The 22,144-nt window shown below is 42.6% G+C and overlaps 1 protein-coding gene and 1 long non-coding RNA gene across 7 annotated transcripts in view; one reads left to right on the top strand and one right to left on the bottom strand.

Annotated features, from left to right (window-relative positions):
- Positions 1-14,297, top strand: part of TMBIM7P (transmembrane BAX inhibitor motif containing 7) — a 29,565-nt gene extending 15,268 nt beyond the window's left edge. For 4 of the 5 annotated variants that reach the window (XM_042249139.1, XM_012176317.4, XM_060414455.1 and 1 more), the window contains 8 exons: positions 1,849-1,927; positions 2,883-2,936; positions 3,575-3,665; positions 5,491-5,528; positions 5,618-5,705; positions 7,253-7,342; positions 9,794-9,841; positions 13,773-14,297. In XM_042249139.1, coding sequence (XP_042105073.1) covers positions 1,849-1,927; positions 2,883-2,936; positions 3,575-3,665; positions 5,491-5,528; positions 5,618-5,705; positions 7,253-7,342; positions 9,794-9,841; positions 13,773-13,925 — 641 coding nt within the window. In that variant the 3' untranslated portion in view covers positions 13,926-14,297. The remainder of the gene's footprint in view (positions 1-1,848; positions 1,928-2,882; positions 2,937-3,574; positions 3,666-5,490; positions 5,529-5,617; positions 5,706-7,252; positions 7,343-9,793; positions 9,842-13,772) is intronic. The other variant, XM_012176316.4, reaches the window with a different exon arrangement.
- LOC105609642 (uncharacterized) lies at positions 446-21,863 on the bottom strand. 2 transcript variants are annotated; one of them, XR_009600322.1, is made up of 6 exons: positions 16,716-21,863; positions 15,509-15,679; positions 14,706-14,818; positions 9,330-9,498; positions 5,420-6,495; positions 3,611-3,752 (listed from the first exon to the last, which is right to left on the bottom strand). It is a non-coding gene; the product is annotated as an uncharacterized LOC105609642 (long non-coding RNA). The 2 variants fall into 2 exon arrangements; XR_003589133.3 differs by having other exon boundaries at positions 446-6,495; positions 16,716-21,860.
- Positions 21,864-22,144: the final 281 nt, after the last annotated feature.

Here is a 22,144-nt window from a genome sequence, read left to right as displayed (position 1 = left end):
TTATCTAAGAAAACATTGCCTAATCCATGCTCACAAAGATTTACACCTATACTTTCTTCCAAGGATTATATTTCTCATTTATGTTTATGATCGATGTTTAATTAGTCTTGTGTGTGTGTGTGATATGCAGAAGGGGCCCAAATTCATCATTTTGTATGCATGTGTCCAGTTGCCCCAGCACCATTTGCTCAAAAGACTCATCTTTCTCCATTGAATTGTCTTAGCATGTTTATTAGAAATCAATTGACCATATTTGTGGTCACTTCCACAAATGTAAGGGACTGTTTTAGGGCTCTCAGTTCTATTTCATTGGTCTATATGGTCTAGTCTAATAAGGCTGGGTCACATTTAGTACCTATTCTCTTATAGTTCTTCATACATACTAGATGTGAATTTAAAGTTAACTAAGTAGATATTTTAAAGCAGTAGCACACAGTTGGGGATATATATCTCAGTGCTGTTTCTTTATTGTCACACTTCCAGTGCACAGAAACTGCCCAGCAAAAGGACACATTGACAATCCTATAAGTCAACTTTAAGCAGCATTCTTTTTTTTTTTTTTTTCCTTTTAAAATTGGGATTGTTGTTCAGTCACAAAGTCGACTTTGCAACCCCATGGACTGAAGCATGCCAGACTTCCCTGTCCCCCACTAACTCCCAGAGTCTGTCCAAGTTTATGTCCATTGAATCCGTGATGCTATCCAACCATCTCAGTCTCTGCCACCTTCTTCTCCTTTTGCCTTCAATCCTTCCCAGCATCAGGGTCCTTTCTAATGAGTTAGCTCTTCGCATCAGGTGACCAAAGTATTGGAGCTTTGTCTTCAGCATCAGTCCTTCTAATGTGTATTCAGGGTTGATTTCCCTTAGGATTGACTGGTTTGATCTCTTTGCTGTCCAAGGAACTCTCAAGGGTCTTCTCCAGCACAGTTAGAAAGCATCAATTCTTTGTCGCTCAGCCTTCCTTATGGTCCAACTCTCACATCCATACATGACTACTGGAAAGACCAGCTTTGACTATATGGACCTTTGATGGCAAAGTGATGTCTTTGGTTTTTAATACACTGTTTAGGTTTGTGATAGCTTTCCTTCCAAGAAGCAAGCGTCTTCTAATTTCATGGCTGCAGTCACCATCCACAGTGATGGGATAAGTTGGGAGAAGCCCACAGAAGAGCAAATGGTCATTACCAGTGCATATTTGGAGGGCTCTGGAAAAACCCATGTAGTTAGCTGGAAATAAACATAGATGCTAACACACCCTGAACTCCGCTTTGGCATGCCACTTGCTTGAAACTCCTTGGTTATATTTACCATTAGTCAGATTATGCAGTTTCTGCACAAGTAGGAGGGAAGGGAGTTGCTAAAGACAGGGAGGGTGGAGAGAAAAGTGGGGGAACAGCCCTGCAGACTCCCTGCAGAGGGGTGAACGCCATCTCCGCCAGAAGTCCCTGGTGCATCACTGGCTCTGTCTATGCAGGGATGCTGCTGAGTCCCTAAGGATGGGCTGGCGACGTTCTGAGATTCTCAGGTCACTTTTGGTTCTAGGGAGGATGGGGTGTGCACAATACAGAATTAAACCCCTGAATTTGGTCTTTAGATTGTGGGGGCTCTTATGGATAAACCCTTGGGTCTCCACTAAAATGCCTCTTACAGTCTGGACTGAGTCTTTTCTGAGAGTTCCGCAGAGCTGTACTGTCACACCATTGGCCAACTCTAAACTCACACTCCCTTTCCTGTCCTCAAGAAAATCAGAGGAAAAATTTATTTCACTAAGTGTCAAAAATAGGTAGTTAGATTTTATACTTCTACTTTTGAATACTGTCTCATAAAAATAAGTTTCTGTCTCCTCAGCTTTCATCGTAAAAGTGTTCTTCCTCCTGTCCATTCAGCTTCTGATCACTGGGGCAATCGTCAGCCTGTTTGTTTTCTGGTAGGTGTTCATTACTGATGTAGGTGACCTATTAAGTTGCCCACATTAATTCTCACTATTTAGCTTGACTGAATTTTGATCATTAAAAAATTTTCTATTTTTCCCTAATCATTCATGTGTGTCTGTGCTCAGTTCCATCTGATTGTGACCCCATGGACTGTAGCCCTCCAGGCTCCTCCGTCTGTGGGATTTTCCAGGCAAGAATACTGGAGTGGGTTGCCATTACCTTCTCCATGGGATCTTCCCAACCCAGGGAGCGAACCTGCATGTCTTATGTATCCTGCATTGACAGGCAGGTTCTTTTCTACTGGGCCACCTGAGAAGTCCAGTCATTCATAGGATATACCATTTCTATTGCAACTCCTAGACCAAAGTGTTAGTAGATTTCTAGAGTTTCACTTTAACTTCCTAAGCCAAAAACTTTTCCCTTACTCTTATTTTGGGTACTATTTTCTTTTTTATTTTCCCTGAGCTATTTCCACAGACAAAATCAAGTAAAGGAAAAAAGGTGAGATTGTGAAGGCCTTGAAGGCTAGATCTCTGTTAAATGCAGAAATTATTTCAGGGAGTATGATCCATCACTGCTTAAACTCATCCTTTGAAAATCTATATTTTAGACAAATATATGAAAAATTTATTACTTTTGTTTATATACGTATCTCAGTACTTTAAAATAAAATCGTCACTGAGACATTTGCATTTATGCAAATTTCACTTACTACTTATGACTGTACTTTTTATGACCCTATTTTAAGAAGTAAGATACAGTTTATCTTTATCTTACAGTTTAACAGTTATGTTTCACTGTTTCCTTTCCCATCTGTCATTGTCAACTACTTAGGGTTTTCCCCCTTTCTTCTCATGAAATTGTTTAATTTATACTTAAATATTATACTAGTTAGCAAAATAAACTACTTATTGTGTAAGACAATATCTTTTTTTTTTTTTTAACCAGCAAGGCTTTACGATCTTGGGTGATCAAGAATCCCTGGTTCAATTACACACTCTTGTAAGTATTATCGGATTAAATAAAAAGTGTTCTTTCTACTAGCTATCAGTTGATGTTCTTTTTTGAAAATTAGGTAAAGGTAACATATTCTTGTAGTGACAAAATTATAGAGATGAAAAACAAGCAAATTAGTAGTTGCTGGGAGTTAGGGCTTTATGAGCGCGTGTGTATATGTGTGTGTGTTACCATAAAGGGATAGTACAGTAGTTTAATGATGAGATAGTTCCACACCTTGTGGTCACATGGATCTGCACACAGGTTTGTGTCACAGATCTATGACATAGCATTACATATATACACGCTATACCAATGTCACATACTGGTTTGGGTATTCTACTTTAAATATGTAAAATGGGGGCAAACTGTGTATAGGGTACACCTCTGATCCTTTGCAATTTCCTGTGAATCTACAATTATTTCAAAGTAAAAATATTTTTTAAAGAACCCACAAACTGTGTGTGGATGGCAATGGGAAAAGTTAGTTTTAAAAGCAAAAAAAAAAAAGTAAAGATAATAATCTTTATTTTTCTTTATAATACGTGTTATCAGAGCAAACATTTCTGTATCTCTCTACCTGTAATATATCACATGATACAAGCAGTGGAAGCAAATAACACATGGTTTTAAATTATCCCCAGGCCAGCCTTTTTTGTTATATTTATTGTACTTGCCTGCTGTGGGAAACTCCGCCGCCAGGTGCCTGCGAATTACATTCTCCTGGGATTATTTGTAAGTAAACCTCTTTAGCATCCGTTGTCATTCACCTCTGAAATATATTTTCATCTCATTATTCCTTTTTTTGTGGAAAAAATCTTCCTATGGAATAAGAAGATAGAAATTATTTGTGAGACATTCTCTTGGATGAATTTTGAAGTCAACTTACATATGAGGTGGAATCCACACCCTTTTAACAAGCTAGAGAATTTGGAGACCTTCGGCTACTCCTTTGGGCTGGCAAACTTGCCTCTGAGAGGCCTGCTCCTGAGTCTCCCAAGACAGTTAACCCGACTGTCCTCTGTCAGGCACAACAAACTCATTTTGCTATGGAGAGTGAGTTCCACATTTAGTTCACAAATTGTGTGCAAGAAATGTAACTTTCTCTGTAAAATTCATTTTACTTCTATTTCAACGTCTCCTGACTGTGTTGTAATTGAGGTTTCTGTTCTGTCAATGTTTATACCAGTTGGGCCAACACTCTTACCTCCTGGAGGCAGTGAACTCACTGACAATAAGCATTTGCTCCTCTTAGGAAAACGCAGAGGAAATCTCACTGTGGTTCAATGAGTTGGAAAGAAAGTCAGATTCTATGCAATTGCTCCCACGAACTGCTGACCACCCTTCCACGAGAAGATTTACTCACCGATTCATTTGTTTCTCACCTGGTTCCATATCAGTGTTGAGGTAGCTTATAAAAATACACACAACCTAAGAAGATGAGTTGGTAGGGAAATCTGATGGCAGGAAAAATAAGGAAAGGCAAAATGAAGCCAGGGGTGAGATTAGCGCACAAAATGCCTAGTCCCAAATGTTTGATCAGCCTAGATTTGGATCTGCGCTTCCTGGTGGTCAATGTGAGCAAGGACGCATGGGCAATGGTGAGTTTCTCAGCACTCTGAGAATCTTGCATCTTGCATCCTGAAAATCTGAGGATCTTGCATTGTCTAATGTGAATTACATGTTGGGAAGAATAACTTCCTCATGCCACTGGAGAAGACAGAGCATCAGGCCAGCTGGGAATGTCCTCAGGCCCTGCAGCCCTGCCAACTGCAGTTCTCAGTGGCCTGCTGGTCAGTCCTGGAGCCCGACTGTGGGCCTCGGCATACCATCACTGCCTTCTTGGTCTCATCCTCTGGCTTGACTGCTTCTGGTTCTCAGCTCCTCCCTCTCTCCCACGCCGCCCCATCCCTGGTTCATTTGGACCAAGGGAACCCTCGGACCCTATACAGCCCCCACACTGCCCCAGTGCAGCCCGCTTCAGAGCTGAGGATTGGCACCTGCCAGTGCAGCTGCCTGCTCTGTTGGTAAGTGTCCTCCAGCCCCACCCCCAGGTATTGAGGTCTCAACAGTCCTCCCACATCTGAGGTTTGACGCATTTTGTTCTCATCCAAGCACTATGGGAAAGGTCAGTACTGAAACAGTTGCTGAGGTGTTAATAGAAATAGCATGTCCTGCTCTGATAAAATGGTAAGATTTGTGTGGATGGTCCCATTTGATTAATGACAGTATGGTCTACAGATAAAGCTTATAACTTGGTTTCTACATTTCTAATTAATAACATTCAGTTTAACTCACTGAAAATGTTGAAAGTTACTATTGTATTCTAAGAACTTTTTACTCATATGAGAATTTTTTCTTGTCAGTCTTAGGGAGAACATTAAGAAAATGTTTATTTCCATTATTTCCATATGGCATAGCCTATAGCTTTGTGCACTAAGATCATGAATATTCCTGCTAGTTCCCCTCTAACCTGCTCTAACACATACCTCAAACCAACTCTTCTGGCTTTGGCGCCTTGGGAAGCAGGCTTCTGATTAATTGTGAATTTTGTTTTTAGACAGTTCTTCAAGGTTTGCTGCTAGGAACCGTGTCAGTGTAAGTCTTCGGTGCACGTTTTTTCATTTGTGTGTGCATGCTTTTCTTCTAACATTTACGTGAACAGTAATCACAGTCTCTGGTTTCAGTTTCTATAACGCCGAGGAAGTGTTATGGGCAACAGGAGCAACTGCTCTGGTGACGCTATCACTCAGTTTATTCGCTCTTCAAACAAAAGTACGTATTTTTGAAGCCGCTTTCTGTCACAGGCAGCGTGTGACTATCTTCCTCTGCCCCTCCCGACCCATTCTTCTTCCTCCTCCCCCTGGCTGGCTGCTTCCTGGGGGCCTCACCTCCACCGAGCACTCGTCTTCTGCCTTCTGGCTTTCCTAGTGACCGTGCTAAAAACGTAAGAGGGGCTTCCCTGGAGGCCCAGTGGTTAAGACTTTGCCTTCTCGCGCAGGGGGTGTGGGTTCCATCTCTGGTCAGGGAGCTGGGATCTCACATGCCTCGCATACAAAAGAGAAAACATAAAGCAGAAGCAATGCTGTAACAAAATTCAATAAAGACTTACAAAGATGGTCCGCGTCAGAAAAAATTTTAAGTAAAAGGAAACAGGTAAAATTAATTTTAATGATATATTTCATTTAACCCAATATATATGAAGGGTTATTATTTCAACATATAATCAGTATAACAAAAGTAGTCATTTTATACTCTTTTTTCTTTTTCAAACTAAAATTCAAATCCAGTGTGTATTTCCTACTTGCAGCCATCTCAGTTTGAAGTAGCTCTATTTCCAGTGCTTATTAGCATGTATATGGAAAGCACAGCTCTAGACGAATTTTCTTGGCAGACATCAGAGTCACCTGGAGAGCTTGTGAAACACAGACAGCTGAACCCCACGCCTGGCATTGTGAAGACAAGGTCGGGGCTGGGGGTCAGTAACGGTCACTTCCCAGGCGCTGCCGATGCTTCCAGCCCAAGAACCAGCCTCGGTGACCTGGTACTTTATTCTCTTGGTGTGCTGAAGGCAGGGAGTGACATAGGGAGACAGAGGAATTAGGAAAGCACACTTGCAAGAAAACACATTGGATTTGAGGATCTTCTTTTGCTTCCTAATCCAATTTTTTTCAGGTCAGAAGATGCATATTCCTCTTTCTTTTAAAAATGCTAATCTTCTCTAAGCTGATTTGGTTATTGATTTATATAAAAGCACATTAATAAATTTTAGGTTTACAAAAGGATCATTAATTTTTGAAAGCTTAGTATATATATTTCTACTGAAATGTATACACTAAATTTGATACATGCAAACGTGAAAAAGGTACCCAGTTAACATCTTCGTTCACTGAATGCCATTAATGCATTATGCACATGCTTTTAAAAATATGAATGATTATGATCCTACTATACTTACAAATTTACATCCTACTTATTCAGTGTACATTTTGTATTACAGAAAATTTTATAAAGATATACACACAAATAGAATATTTTAACGAACCATGTGCCAATTACCTAGTTTCAAAAATTGCAAATTTGTGGCTCCTGTTATTTCATCCATACCTTACATTTTCTCTCCCCTGAAGAAGCACAATACCTTTTATGTAGCATTTTTCAGTGTGTAGGGCTAATGAATTTCCACGGTTCTTGGGATTAGCCAGGGTACATTGGTAGCAAATGGGCTAGTTTGTCTAGGGGGTATGAGATACATCTCTAAACACCCTGAAGTTCCTATGGATGAAAATGGAATCGTTTTTGTGTTTTTTATGTTTCCTCAGTGGGATTTCACTTTGCTAAATGGAATGCTGTTTGTTTTACTCTTCGTACTTATCATCTATGGAATTATCTTAATCTTCATTCGATCATATGTAAGTGGGCCCTCCTTTGAAACCCTCAGAGGACTGGCAGAATATCAGGTGACGTGCTGGTTGTGTGCTTGGTCTAGAAGCAGACACCAGATGGGTGAAACTTGCAAAGACCCTGGTGGGAGAGAGGTCTGTGACAGAATAGCGTGGGGTGACAAGGGCTGTAAGAGCTGTCAGAACACGACAGCACACGTGAGCCCAGGTGGAGGACAGGGAAGTAAGAAGGGAGCTCGCTGGATGTCGTGCCTTCTAAGGAGGCTTTGGCAAGCCCACCAGGGGGTCCTGGGTCTCCCAGGAAGGCTCTGCTGCCCTTCCAGTGATTGACAGGGGTAAAGCATGATCCAGGAAGGAAACTGCAGTGGGTCGCACTGCACGGCCACCAGGGCCCTGGTCAGTTACTTGCCCCTCCCCATAGCTGGAGGTCTCCAAGGTCGCCTGCCACACCAGTGTGGTGGGGGGACCACTGACAGGAGGTCTGGGTGTGGAGACTGAGCTCCGAGCTGAGAGAACAGCTGTCCTCCCCTAAGAGGATCATGGAGGTGGCCAACCCACAGGGCAGATCAGATTCCAACTTCCCTACATGGTGCTGCTTGTCTGAAGTAACGAGGGTGCAGAGATGGGCAAGCCTGCATGGGCTTGCTTTTCTGACAGCAGCAGCCTAGAGGAAGCTCCTCGGTTTCCAATGCCAGCTTTCTTCCTTCCATTCTTTTTTTTTTTTGCTTTAATATTTTATTGCCTTCTTACTAGATATCATACACAGGCCTATATGTTTTTCTCAAAGTCATCAAAGTTAATTCTCACAACATTCCTGAAATGTACATATCTCATCTAATCTTATAGAAAAGAAAACAGGCTCAGATAAATTAAAGAATTCACACTCCACACTGCACCCAGGGAGTAGACGGTAGGACTGGGGTTAGAGCGAGGTCTGTGTGATCTGGTGGTCACACTCTTTCCACCACGCACACTGTCCGTGGACTGAGTCCAGTGTGCAAGTGGACAGGCAGAATGAGAAGGTCTGGCCCCACATCTGGTAGGGGCCTAGACTGGCCCCTGTATGGAGACCTTACTGGAAGCCAGGCTCACAGAGGACTGGCCTGGGGCTTGTGACCATCCGTCTAAAGCCCCAAGGCCAACTTGGTCCTGCTGCTGAATTAAAGAGTTTCTGTGGCAACAAGTGGCGTTGCTAAATGGACTTCAGACACAGAATCAGTATTTCTGCCTGGATTTTGGAGATAAACTCAAAGACATCATAGATATGTCTTTAAAGACCATAGTTCTCCATTTATTGTTCCTGATGGTGGCACAGATACTGTAGTAATAATACACATATTTATGTGGTGGGTGGGTTCCTTACATCTTTACCATGCCACTCAGGAGCAGTTAAGAAACTGTATTTCCTACTAGATACAGGAACCCTAGTTTCCATTCTAAATTTCCTGTCACAAATACCAATAATATATGATCTTAAGTATATGAGTAAATGGACGTTGGACAGCTAAGCACGCATGCCTGTTAGGCCCTGGCAGTTGTGAACCCTTCAGGCTGCAGTTGCCAGCTGTCCCCTCACACCCAGCTCAGTATGAGAACAGGGGACCTCACGCAGTGTATTCCTGGCCCCTGGTTTCACTGTTTCCTCAAGAACCTTCTCTGGGTAGCAGAGGTTCCCCATCTCTCATCCTGAGGAGTGAATGCCATTGTTTCTCAGATGAGGTACACCACTTCCTTATTCTCTTCTCCAGTATTCAGATCAATCTGTCACATACGCTGATCAGGGCTGTTTTGGTGGCAGGGAACACATACCACTCAGATTGGCTCAAGGCAAAGGCCCAGATACTCTCCTAGGTGGGAAGAAGAGCCAGAATTCACAGAAATGGAAACCCCACCGCCCTTTCTTGATCATCTCGGCTTGTAAAGCACCAGCTAACCCAGCACTGACTAATCACACAATGGCTGCCTGGATCCCTCTATCATGAGAACTGATTTATACCTGGCCCAGAGGATCTCTTTGATCCTGGTCGTGTAAGATGTTCCTGGTCAGTCAAGAGATTCACGCTGTTGGAGTGGCATCTCCCACCTCTTGTCAATCAGCTCTAGCACGGCTGTGTGAGGGTCACAATATTCCCTGAGCTGAGGGGAGGGCACTTTTTCTAGTAGAGCTGTGTGGATGGGATAAAAAAAGGAAACATACTCAGTATATCCCACTTGACTTACTATGCATGAGATGTTTAGTACTTGCTCGATGACCCTTACTTGATATATATAACGGGTAGTTTTTACCTCCTTGCTGAATGGAATTGAGTTGATACTATTGACCAACTATGTTCAAGACAAATTAATTTCCCCACAGCTTTGACTTTCTAAGCATCTTATCTAACAGCAGTGACCTAAGTGACCCCCTGTGTTGTTCCCAGTCTTGCTCTTAACACATCGTTGTATCCTTTCTTTTTGCAGTGGTTGCACCTATTGTATGCCGGACTTGGAACTGTGATCTTCTCACTCGTACGTCCATCTCCCCCTTTCTTTGATAAAGAATATGAATGTGCATTGACAGGGCCTTAAGACCTCTCCTGGGCCTGGAGTCAAGCGGAGTCAGTGATTCACTGGAAAGCCCTCCCGCTGACTTGCTCCTTCTTTCTTCTCATCCTCTTCCTTCTCCTTTTTACTTTTTATAAAGACAGTTCTTCTTAGAGTAGCTTTAGGTTCACAGTAAAACTGAAAGGAAGATAGAGATTTCCCAGCCTCCATACAGGCATCACCATCCCCAATGTCAATATCTGCCACCGAAGTGTAACATTTACTACAATCGATGAATGAACGAACATTAACATACCACAGTCACCCACATTAGGGTTCACTCTTTGGTGTTCTGCATTCTACGGGTTTGGACAAATGTATAATGATATGTACCCATCGTTGTAACACCATACAGAGTATTTTCACTGCTCTAAAAATCCTCTTTGCTCCTCCAAGCTGATCCCCAACCCCTGGCAATCACTAATCAGGTTATCTTACTGTTTCCAAGTTTTGCCTTTTCCAGAATGTCCCACAGTAGGAATCATATGGCATGGAGCCTTTTCAGATTGACTTCTTTTACTTAGCACCTGCACTTAAAATTCCTCCATGTCTTCTCACGGCTTGGTAGCTCATCTCTTTTTAATGTTGAATAATATTCCACCCTCTGGATGTACCACAATTAATTTATTCATTCATCTACTGAGGGGCATCTTGTTTGCTTTCAAATTTTGGCAGTTATGGATAAAGTTACTACAAACATCCGTGAGCATGCTTTTGTGTGGACAGATGATTTCAGCTCCTTTGGGGAGATTCCAAGGAGCACATTTACTGGACCATACAGTAAGAGTAAGTTCAGTTCTGTAAGACAGTATTCCAAAGTGGTTGTAATATTTGCACTCCCCACTAGCAGTATATGAGAGTTCCTATTGCTTCATGTCCTCATCAGCATGTGAGGTTATCAGTATTTCAGATTTTGGCCATTCTAATAGGTGCATAGTGGTACCTTATTGTTATTTTAATTTGCACTTTCCTGTTGACATAAGATGTAGAGCATCTTTTCATATGCTTATTTGCCATCTATATATCTTCTTTGGTGAGGTGTCTATTAAGTTCTTTGGCTCACTTTGTAATCAAGTTGTTTGTTTTCTTACTGTTGAGTTTTAAGAGTTCTTGGTATATTTAGGGTACCAGTCCTTTATGTTTCTCTTACAAATAATTTCTCTCAGTTTGTAGCTAGTACTATCATTCTCTTCACATTCTCTTTCACAGAGCAGAAAATATTAATTTTAATGAAGTCTAATTTATCCATTACTTCTTTAATGGATAATACTTTTGGTGTCATATTTAAGAAACCATCACCACACCAAAGGTCATCTAGATTCCCTCCTATGCTACCTCTTAGGAGTTATATGTTTTACATATAAGTCTATCATTCATTATTTTTTAAAATTTATTTTATTTTTTTGACCATGCTGTGTGGTATGCAGGATCTGGAGCAGGGATTGATTCTGAGCCTCCTGCAGTGGAAGCACAGAGTTGTAACCATCGGACTGCCAGGGAAGTCCCTGTTATGAGCTATTTTGTGAAAGGTGTAAGGTCTGTGTCTAGATCTTTTTTTTTTTTTTTTGGCATGTGGATGCTCAGTTGTTTCAGCACCATCTGTTGAAGAGCTGAATACTGCCTTTGCTCTTCATTCTTTTCTGCTGATCTATATATTCATTAAGTCTTTTTGCCAAGACCATACCATCTTGATTACAACTTTATAGTAAATGTTGTTGTCTGGTAGCATCAGTCCTCCAACTTTATTCTTCTCCTCCAGTAGCATGTTGGTTATTCTGGGTCTTTTGTCTCTCCATATCAGTTTTAGCAGGGGTCTGTCAATATCCATAGAATAACTTGCTAGGGTTTTGATTGGGGTTGTGTTGAATCTATAGATGAAGTTGGAACAACTGATATTTGACAATATTGAGTCTTTCTATCCACGAACATGGAATGTCTCTCCATGTATTTAGTTCTTCCCTAATCTCATTCATCAGAGCTTTATAGTTTTTCTCATGCAGTTCTTGTACATATTTGGTTAGATTTATATCTAAGTATTTAAATTTTTTATGGATGCTAGTGGAAATGGTTTTATGTTTTTGATCTCCAGTTTCACTTATTCACTGCCGGCATAGAGGAAACCAATTGACTGTTGTATAGTAACTTTGTATCCTACAACCTTACTATGATTGTTCATTGAACCCCTAAATGTTCCTGGGGCTTCAGATCTTAATCAGGGCTTCCCTGTGAGCTGGCTGTCTCTGGCATGGTGTCCTGAGTCCTCTTTCCCTGGGGCTGGGGGGCAGACAGCTTGATCCCGGCTCACTTTACTCTCCCACTTCCCTGTCTGCCTTCAAACACATACCCTCAGCAGGGAGGTGCACTCTGCGCTGCTCACTACCAACACATGAGATGATTAGGAGTCAGTATCTCTTTTATAAGAAGAAATGAGATAAAGTCAGCAGTTCTTGGAGGGGAGGGAGAAAGAACAGCACTTTTCCATAGAAGTTAGGACTCCAGGGTGACAGATGGAGGCTAGGGGCAAGGCTGGAAGCTCAGCTGCTGGGGGCCTTTTTTAAAGAATGACCAACTGTCCTGGTTTGCCTGGGACTGAGGGGTTACTGAAGACACATGAAGTCCCTGGGCAAACTGGAGTGGTTGGTTCATTCTAGCTTTTTCTGCACAAAGTTGCTGGAATCAGACATTGGGAGGGGGAGGATAAGTGGGATGGGACTCAATGGTCCAGGTGAGGGAGCTGCCTTGGCAACCCCCAGCCTCGGGTTTGACTCCTTTCTCTACCACTTGCCACAGAGTGATCTTCCCTTCTTGGAGGCTCTGTTAATCTCACCTGCCTCAACTAGGTTGTTCCCACTTTATATGAGATGATGTCTATCCTGAATGGATAAGAGGCTACCTAGAAGGTGCCCAATTCTTCCTTTTCCTCCTGTTCTTTTTTCCTCCTCCCGTCTTCGTTCTTAGAAGCCTGAGTGGGAACCAGGACCCAGGGAGAGCTGATAACCTGAACTACTTGGGATGGGTTTCACTGTAGTGGATGTTCTAAAACGGCTTATTTTCAAGAATCTTGAAAACCTCAAGAACTCCCTGTAGTGCCAAGGTTGCCCCACTGCCCCACGGCACTGGACTCTGAGTCCGCGGTCTGGACAGAAAGGCCCGAGGAGCTGCTTGTGTTCCCTTCCTCCCTCTAGCGCACTTGCGCTGCCCACGTTTGCTCACTTTGCAACAAACACAAGGGTGAGAGGGCTCTCCGACTTTCTTCTTGATGTTTAAGAAGCTTGTAATTTTACCTACCACAGCTGAGCTAAAACGTTTAATTGGGGGTTATTTAACCATACATAAATCTTCTCCTCATTCTATTTTGGAAATACTGACACCATCACAAAGCCATCTCCAATGTCAAGCTTTGAAAAATGCTATCACCCAAAGGAGAGTCCAGAACTACTGCTGTGGGTAATATAAGGGTCAGGGGAACCATCTGTCTCTTCCTTCTTTGTTTTCAGTGAGAACCTGCTGGAAAGTCACAAACACAGGGCATTTTTTAGTTTCTCTCTGTGTCCAATTAGCCCACCTGGTCCACGTCACTGACCAGAGGCACAGAGGTTTCTAGACTTGGAAGGAAAGCAGGGCTCACAGATTTGGTCCCACTGGTTTCAGGAGAGTGAAGCACTTGCTTTAATAGATAGAGCACCAACCTGGGGAGATTGTGAATGATTGAGGCTGTAAGAATAACATCTCTAGCTACAAATTTACTTTTAGTGACATATTTACTGATGGTAAGATACTTTCCAGATAATCTCAGGACACTTCTTTGATCAAAATGTACAATTTAAGTAGCTGATTCTTCTTTCTTTTCTTTAAGTACTTGGTGATGGATGTGCAGCTGATGGTGGGAGGGCGCCACCATCATTCTGACCTGGACCCTGAAGAGTATGTTTTTGCTGCCCTGAACATCTACATGGACATAATCAACCTTTTTCTTTTTATTTTGCAACTGATTGGAATGGGACGGTAGGCACATGGGCAAGGCTGGCTCATGCTGAAGAGAGGGAAGGAGGGACGGCTGTGAAGACTGCAGAGGTTACCACTCCATAAGCCCCTCTATTTTAAAAAATAATTTTAAAAATACTTTTTTTTCTTGTCAAATGAAAGCAAGCATTCGGTAGACAGTAGCTATAGCTGTTATATATATATTTTAGTCCCACTGTTACATTACAAAACTTTCTGGTGGACATTTTCTGATTTTTATAAATTTAAAAGATGAGTACATAACTACATACGTACAAACATTTGTAAGATGCTCATTACTTTGTTGAAGTCTTCCAGGTATTACTTAAAACTGTAAACAATGTCCATCTACATGAATAAAACTGATTATAGAAACCTATATTTACTCCATTCTCTTCTCTTGATGTGGACATTTGGTGGGAATATTTTGCCATCTGACTTAAGAGTAAGATGAACCAAAGAATTCTGCCTTTCTCTTGGATTCAAGTCAGACTGGAGAAATAAATTCTATCTTGAGAGATCTCTTTGTTTCTATCTCAAACAAATATCTGTTTCCTCCCAGGCCAACCTTTGAGGTCTGAACTACTTCAATGTCTGGCAGGAAGATAATCAGGGGCCATTTCTAGCATGGATGGATTGTGCAGGGGATAGGATGGGGAAATCAGATGACATCTTCTAGTCTCTCTAGATTTATCATGGAGCTTTATTTCCATGATTTAACTGAACATACAGATCTCAGATAAGACACATGGACTTAAGTAACAAGCACTATAGTACATATACCCACCTGAATTTGATTACCTGTTCCAAATTAGCCATATCTCCACTCTTGTGGTAGAATTTCTTTATAGTGTTTGTGCTCTCTTATTACCAGCAAAGTCCTGAAGATTGATGTAACCTCTGAAATGTGAGCAAGTAGCAGAGAAAGGGACTTTACAGCCACCCAGCAAAAAAAAAAAAAAAAAAAAATCTAGGGCCCTATAAAGCTCCTGGGTGGGGTTGTCTCAACAAATATCACCAGGTGCACATATACCTGCCAAAGTCATGGGGAACTACTTCCATATGAGAAAGCAAATTCCCCTGAGAAGCTTGAGGTTTGCATATTCTTCTGGCATCAAGACAACCTTCCTGCATATTATAGGGACACCTGGTCAATTTATCTCTTCTTTGACATTTCTGCTGTCCCCACACCACGTTAGGCATTTCTGTTGCCTCAGCAATGTTCCCAACACAGTCCACTCTGAGTCTACTGTACGTGCCATCACATGGAAGTCTATTATTATATTGTATTTAGATTGATAGTCGCTTAGTCGTGTCTGACTCATTGTGACCTCATGGACTGTAGCCTGCCAGGCTCCTGTGTCCATGGGGATTTTCCAGGCAAGAATACTGGAGTGGGTTGCCGTGCCCTCCTGCAGGGGAGCTTCCCAATCCAGGGATCAAACCTAGGTCTCCTGTATTGCAGGCGGATTCTTTACCATCTGAGCCACCAGGGAAGCCCCTGGTGGTGAGTCAGTTAAAAGAGATTCTAACACTTCTATGACAAACTTCTGACTTCTGCATTTAATAAGGACTCTGAGCAAGACATACCTTTTAGGGTCAGTCTATGAAATGAGTAGATTACTTTGTTCTTAGTGATAGAAATTCATCTTTTGAGAAGACAGTCCATGATTTGAAAATTTGTCAGGAGTGGTCCCAAATCCCATGATAGGTAGCACATCTGTAAATCAACCCAAGGTGTCCAGAATGGGGCAATGGAAGCTTAAAGAAAAAGAATCCATAGAAAACTTTAGGTTATATTTTCATAATGTCCACAAATGCTGGGCCTATAATTTAGTTTTAACTTTTGTTCTTTGTGTTATCCCAAATGGGTATTCCCTCATTTAGCTTCAGGCATGGTTTGCTGAGCAAGTCTATCATACACAAATGGACCCGGGTGAAACTACTCATGTTAAAGGCTAGTATGCTGTTAGCCACGGCACTTCTCACGTTGGTATGTCACCTAAAGAATATCAATGGCCAAAATGCCGTGCCATGCATTTGACACAAATGTTGGCAGTTTTGGTATCTTTCGCTTAATCAAAGTCCTTGAAACGAATCAACTGCTGAAAATGTAAAATCAATGGTTTGCAAGTTGTAGGACTTTGATAACTCATAATGCACTAAAGTAATGTTTATCTGATTGTTGCGCTAAAGCAGGGGTCAGGAAATGTACAACACACGCCAAATTTAGCATGTTACCTTTTAGATTTTTAAAATTTTATTTTGAATTAATTCTAGATTTACAGGAAGTTGCAAAGTTACTTCAGAGAGTGTACTCTTGCCCCCTAGTGGTTATCTCTTACATAGTGTACAATACCAAAACAAGCGACCTGACACTGGGTGTGGTACCTATGTATAGCTGTCGCTTTATCACACGTAAACTCGTGGTAACCCCTATGGTAACCAAGATGCAGACTGTTCCAGCACCACAGGGGCCCTCTTTCTATCCCTTAGCGTCACACACCCACCCCGCTTCCCCTCCAACATCCGTGACTCGTGGTAACCACCTGTCATTTAAAAATGTTAAATGGATGAAGCCATACAGTGTGTGACATTTTGAGATGATTTTAACTCAGAGGAACGCTCCTGAGACCCATTCCAGTTATTACAAGCTGTGTCACCAGTTCACCCCTTAAATATTCCATTTACTGCAGTAAAGCATGCCGTTACTACAGGGCATTCTGGTGGACTTCAGTGTTTGGCAGAAAGCTGCTATGAACAATTGTGCACAGGTTTTGTGGACCTAAATGTTTACCTCTCTTGTCATCAATGTCCAACAGTTGATGCTTGTCATATGGTTAGTGTAGTCGGTTTTTAGCAAAACGATTCAGCTATTTCCCAGGAGGCTGTGCTCTTTTACATTCCCACAGGCAGTGTATGAGTGATCCAGCTGCATCCTTGGCAGCATTTGGTGTTGATGCTACTAATCATTCGAGCCATCCTGATAGGTGTGTAGTGTGCCTTGTGTTAATCCCTCAGTTGTGTCTGACTCTGCGACCCTGCAGACTGTAGCTCGGCAGGCTCCTCTGTCCATGGAGTTCTCCAGGCAAGAATACTGGAGTGGGTTGCCATTTCCTTCTCCAGTAGTGTGCCTTACTATGGTTTCAACATGCATTTCGTACTCGGTAGCGATGTTAACGTTTTTTTCAGGTGCTTGAGAGCCATACGTCTTCTTTGGTGAAATGTCTTATTTCCATTTTATATTGGATTGTCTATCTTTTTACTGTTTAGAGAGTTCTTTATATATTCTAGATAGGTGGTTCGCAAACATTTTCTCCCAGTCTGTAGCTTGACTTTTCATCTTCTTCATAAGGTCTTTTGCAGAACAAAGCTTTAAATTTTGATTAAGTCCAATTTATGAATTTTTCCTTTTATGGATCACGCTTTTGGTACCAAGTGTAAGATCCTTTGCTTAATCTAGAACATAAAGATACTCTGTTATTTTTCTCTGAAGTTTTCAAAAGTTTTATATCATCTGTGACCTAGTTCAAGTTTTGTATCGTGTGCAGTTCAGCGGTTCATATTTTGGCCTGCCTTATTTAGTACCACTGTCCCTCCTCAGTTGTAGCATTGCTGTATATTTGTCAAAACCAGTTGATGATATGGGAAGGAGGCTATTTTTGATTCTCTGTTCTATCACTGTATGTCTTTCCCTCCATCAGTATCAGTTTTGATTATTGTAGTTTTGAAAACAGGTGGAATGACTTTCCCCACTTTTTCTTTTTCAAAATAGTTTTGTTTCACTTCCTTTGCCTTGCCATACTTTTAGAATACTTCACAATTTCAGAATTATTTACAGCTATAGGAAAATATTGCTGGGCTTTCCTAAAGTTGCTAATAAACAACTGAACCAAACCCAGGCATTCCGTGGACTGAGACCCCTGACGAAGCCAGTGGCTTTTCTTTAGGAAATGAAGATATACACAAAATATCCCCCCAAAGATAGCTACTGATTTTTCATGTAGTCAGAATACTTGTTGCAGCAGTCAGGCTGGCTATGCTCCGTAACTTACCATTTGTTTGACTTGCAAGGCCTGTTGGGTCCATGTTGATTGCCAGGCAACCCACCCCAAAGTGGAGATGTCACATCAGTGACTCCCAAGGCCTCCAGGGGTCAGGCATTCAGTTTCAAGAGGAGCCTAGGAGCAAATTGGAGTACTGGGTGGCTGTGTCAGGCAGGCTGCAATGTTATGCTGGGAAATGGCTTGAATACTTGGGCTGCTACCAAGTCTTTAACAAAAGGAGTGATTTCACTTTCTCTTGTTGGATTCTGTATTGTTTCAGCTGGACCACAGGAGAGGGGACAAAGAAGCAAAATGGGGAGGGACTCAGGCCCCATTCTCACCTTGATGCAGGTTTAGTTCAGTCACACAGTTGTGTCCGACTCTTTATGACCCCATGAATCGCAGCACACCAGGCCTCCCTGTCCATCAGCAACTCCAGGAATTTACCCAAACTCATATCCATCAAGTCGCTGATGCCATCCAGCTATCTCATCCCCTGTTGCCCCCTTCTCCTCCTGCCCTCAATCCCTCCCAGCATCAGACAGAGTCTTTTCCAGTGAGTCAACTCTTCACATGAGGTGGCCAAAATATTGGAGTTTCAGCTTCAACATCAGTCCTTCCAATGAACACCCAGGACTGAATCTCCTTTAGGATGGACTGGTTGGATCTCCTTGCAGTCCAAGGGACTCTCAAGAGTCTTCTCCAACACCACAGTTTAAAAGCATCAATTCTTTTGCGCTCAGCTTTCTTCACAGTCCAACTCTCACATCCATATATGACTACTGGAAAAACTATAGCCTTGATGAGATGGACCACTGTTGGCAAAGTAATGTCTCTGCTTTTTAATATTCTGTCTAGGTTGGTCATAACTTTCCTTCCAAGCAGTGTCTTTTAATTTTATGACTGCAATCACCATCTGCAGTGATTTTGGAGCCCAAAAAAATAAAGTCTGACACTGTTTCCACTGTTTCCCCATCTATTTCCCATGAAGTGATGGGACCAGATGCCATGATCTTCATTTTCTGAATGTTGAGCTTTAAGCCAACTTTTTTCACTCTCCTCTTTCACTTTCTTCAAGAGGCTTTTAGTTCCTCTTCACTTTCTGCCATAAGGGTGGTGTCATCTGCATATCTGAGGTTATTGATATTTCTCCCGAAAGTCTTGATTCCAGCTTGTGCTTCTTCCAGCTCAGCGTTTCTCATGATGTACTCTGCATAGAAGTTAAATAAGCAGGGTGACAATACACAGCCTTGACGTACTCCTTTTTCTATTTGGAACCAGTCTGTTGTTCCATGTCCAGTTTTAACTGTTGCTTCCTGACCTTCATATAGGTTTCTCAAGAGGAAGGTTAGGTGGTCTGGTATTCCTATCTCTTTCAGAATTTTCCAGTTTATTGTGATCCACACAGTCAAAGGCTTTGGCATAGTCAATAAAGCAGAAGTAGATGTTTTTCTGGAACTCTCTTGCTTTTTCCATGATCCAGCGGATGTTGGCAATTTGATCTCTGGTTCCTCTGCCTTTTCTAAAACCAGCTTGAACATCTGGAAGTTCACAGTTCACGTAATGCTGAAGCCTGGCTTGGAGAATTTTGAGCATTACTTTGCTAGTGTGTGAGATGAGTGCAATTGTGCGGTAGTTTGAGCATTCTTTGGCATTGCCTTTCTTTGGCACTGGAATGAAAACTGACCTTTTCCAGTCCTGTGGCCATTGCTGACTTTTCCAAATTTGCTGGCATATTGAGTGCAGCACTTTCACAGCATCATCTTCCAGGATTTGAAGCAGCTCAACTGGAATCCTATCACCTCCACTAGCTTTGTTCATAGTGATGCCTTCTAAGGCCCACTTGACTTCGCATTCCAGGATGTCTGGCTCTAGGTGAGTGATCACACCATCACGGTTATCTGGGTTGTGAAGATCTTTTTCGCACAGTTCTTCTGTGAACTGAATCAGGGCAAAGCCTAGTAGAGTTTTGCCAAGAGAATATGCTGGTCACAGCAAACATCCTCTTCCAACAAAACAAGAGAAGACTCTACACATGGACAGCACCAGATGGTCAACACGGAAATCAGACTGATGCATGTAGCAGTCCCTAAATAAGAACAGCCCCACTGACACTTACGAGACAGGGACCTGTGGGCACATAACACATCAATTCTATTAGACCTTCAGAGCTGGGAGCAGTGTGACTTTTAATCAGCCAAAGAAATCCACTACAAGGGAAGCCTCCCTTCTCCACTACAGAGAAATTCCCTTTTCCAAGCTGAAGAGTCTAAACTGCATGAATCAGAAGCTATAAACAAAAGGTGGCAAATGGATGCCACATCACCTTGTCCCTTAGCTGAGAGGGTAAGGAAGCCAGGAGTGGGGGAGGTAGGCTGCTGGGGGGGAAACTTAATTGTTTTGTTGGTCTTTTCTCCCTACCCCCACCCCCTGCTCCCTGCCAGTGCCTAAAGACCTGCAAAGCTCTCTTTCCTATGGCAGTGGTGATGCCTGCCAGTATCAGAGGAAACTACAGTCCAGGGGCTTCTTTCTTCTTCACATGCGCCTTTGTAGTCACCCTGTAGTCCTTGGCACCTTCTGTCCCTCACAGGAACTGCTGGCCCTTTGTCATGAAAACATTCCTTCTTGTCTGCAGGCCGGAGTTATCAACAATCAAGGTATATTCGGACAGCTTGTTTCAACCCGAATTCTACCATTCAGCCTGTAAACATTAACTCTGTTCAGTAAAAGCTAGGCCAGTGGGAACACTTATCCTCCCCCATCTTTAATCTATCTTGAGTGACAGCATTGACTACCAGATTGATTCCAGGGAATCTAATATTCCCAAACCTGGCCCAATGGTTCACCTTCCAGAAAAGCGTCTGTCAGCATTCCAATCCTTGCTGCCAAAACAATCCGAGGTTTGATTTTATCCAATAAGTTAGCCTATCAGTTTTGTGAATGCTGACAAAAGACACAGGATCCTTGATCAGAGGCAAAGGCCTCTATCACTCAGGGTGTGCAGCACGCAGAGTGAGTGTCTCCATATTTATGTCAGTCTTCCAGGTCCCCAGTTCCCACAGGTTAACACCGCGGGCCTGGATGAATGCTGGATGATGCCGAACACACAGCGGTCTGTGTCACAGCTGAGGAAGAGAGTGCAAGGAATCCAACACTTTTACAGCACACCTGCTTCTTGCCCCCAAGCTTACTTGCGATATAAATGCCGAGAAGTGGCTCAGGCAAATCCCTCATCAGGCCTTGTAGTCTTGGCACACTCAGCAAGATGTGTAGGCACTTCAGAGGCCCAGGAGAACTAGACTGTCTCATCCCGTAACTACCATTTTCTGTATTCTGTTTACTCCTCATGAATCTTTCTCCCAGCTTGTCTGTAAACTGATGCTAGGCTGGCTAAGAGATGATATCTATATCCTGATCAGGAATATTTTCAAGTTACAGTTTTAAAGACTGAATAAGAGTAATTTCTTCATAAGTTTGGCCACCACTCAGTTGATCAAGAGAAGGAAATGGCAACCCACTCCAGTATTCTTGCCTGGAGAATTCCGTGGACAGAGGAGCCTGGTGGGCTCTCCTGTCCATGGGGTTGCACAGAGTTGGACATGACTGAAGTGACTTAGCTTGCATGCATGCATTGGAGAAGGAAATGGCAACCCACTCCAGTGTTCTTTCCTGGAGAATCCCAGGGACAGGGGAGCCTGGTGGGCTGCTGTCTATGGGGTTGCAGAGTCGGACACGACTGAAGTGACTTAGCAGCAGCAGCAGCAGTTTGTCAGCCACTTGTCAGTCCTAAGTGCAACAGAGAGCTAAATTTAGGAAACTTTTCTGGTCTGTCTTTCTTTAAGCATGACTAGACCCAGTTCCTAGAAGAATGATCACATAATAATCTAGAAAGAGCTGCTGCTGCTACTGCTAAGTCGCTTCAGTCATGTCCGACTCTGTGCGACCCCACAGATGGCAGCCCACCAGGCTCCCCCGTCCCTGGGATTCTCCAGGAAAGACCACTGGAGTGGGTTGCCACGTCCTTCTCCAATGCATGAAAATGGAAAGTGAAACGTGAAAGTGAAGTTGCTCAGTCGTGTCCGACTCTTAGCGACCCCATGGGCTGCAGCCCACCAGGCTCCTCCGTCCATGGGATTTTCCAGGCAAGAGTACTGGAGTGGGGTGCCATTGCCTTCTCACA

Source organism: Ovis aries, chromosome 4 (genome assembly GCF_016772045.2).
Source record: "Ovis aries strain OAR_USU_Benz2616 breed Rambouillet chromosome 4, ARS-UI_Ramb_v3.0, whole genome shotgun sequence".
In the NCBI taxonomy this organism is placed as follows: Eukaryota; Metazoa; Chordata; class Mammalia; order Artiodactyla; family Bovidae; genus Ovis; species Ovis aries.
Note: the sequence above shows the minus strand (reverse complement) of the source record. Positions and strands in the feature narration are given on the sequence as shown.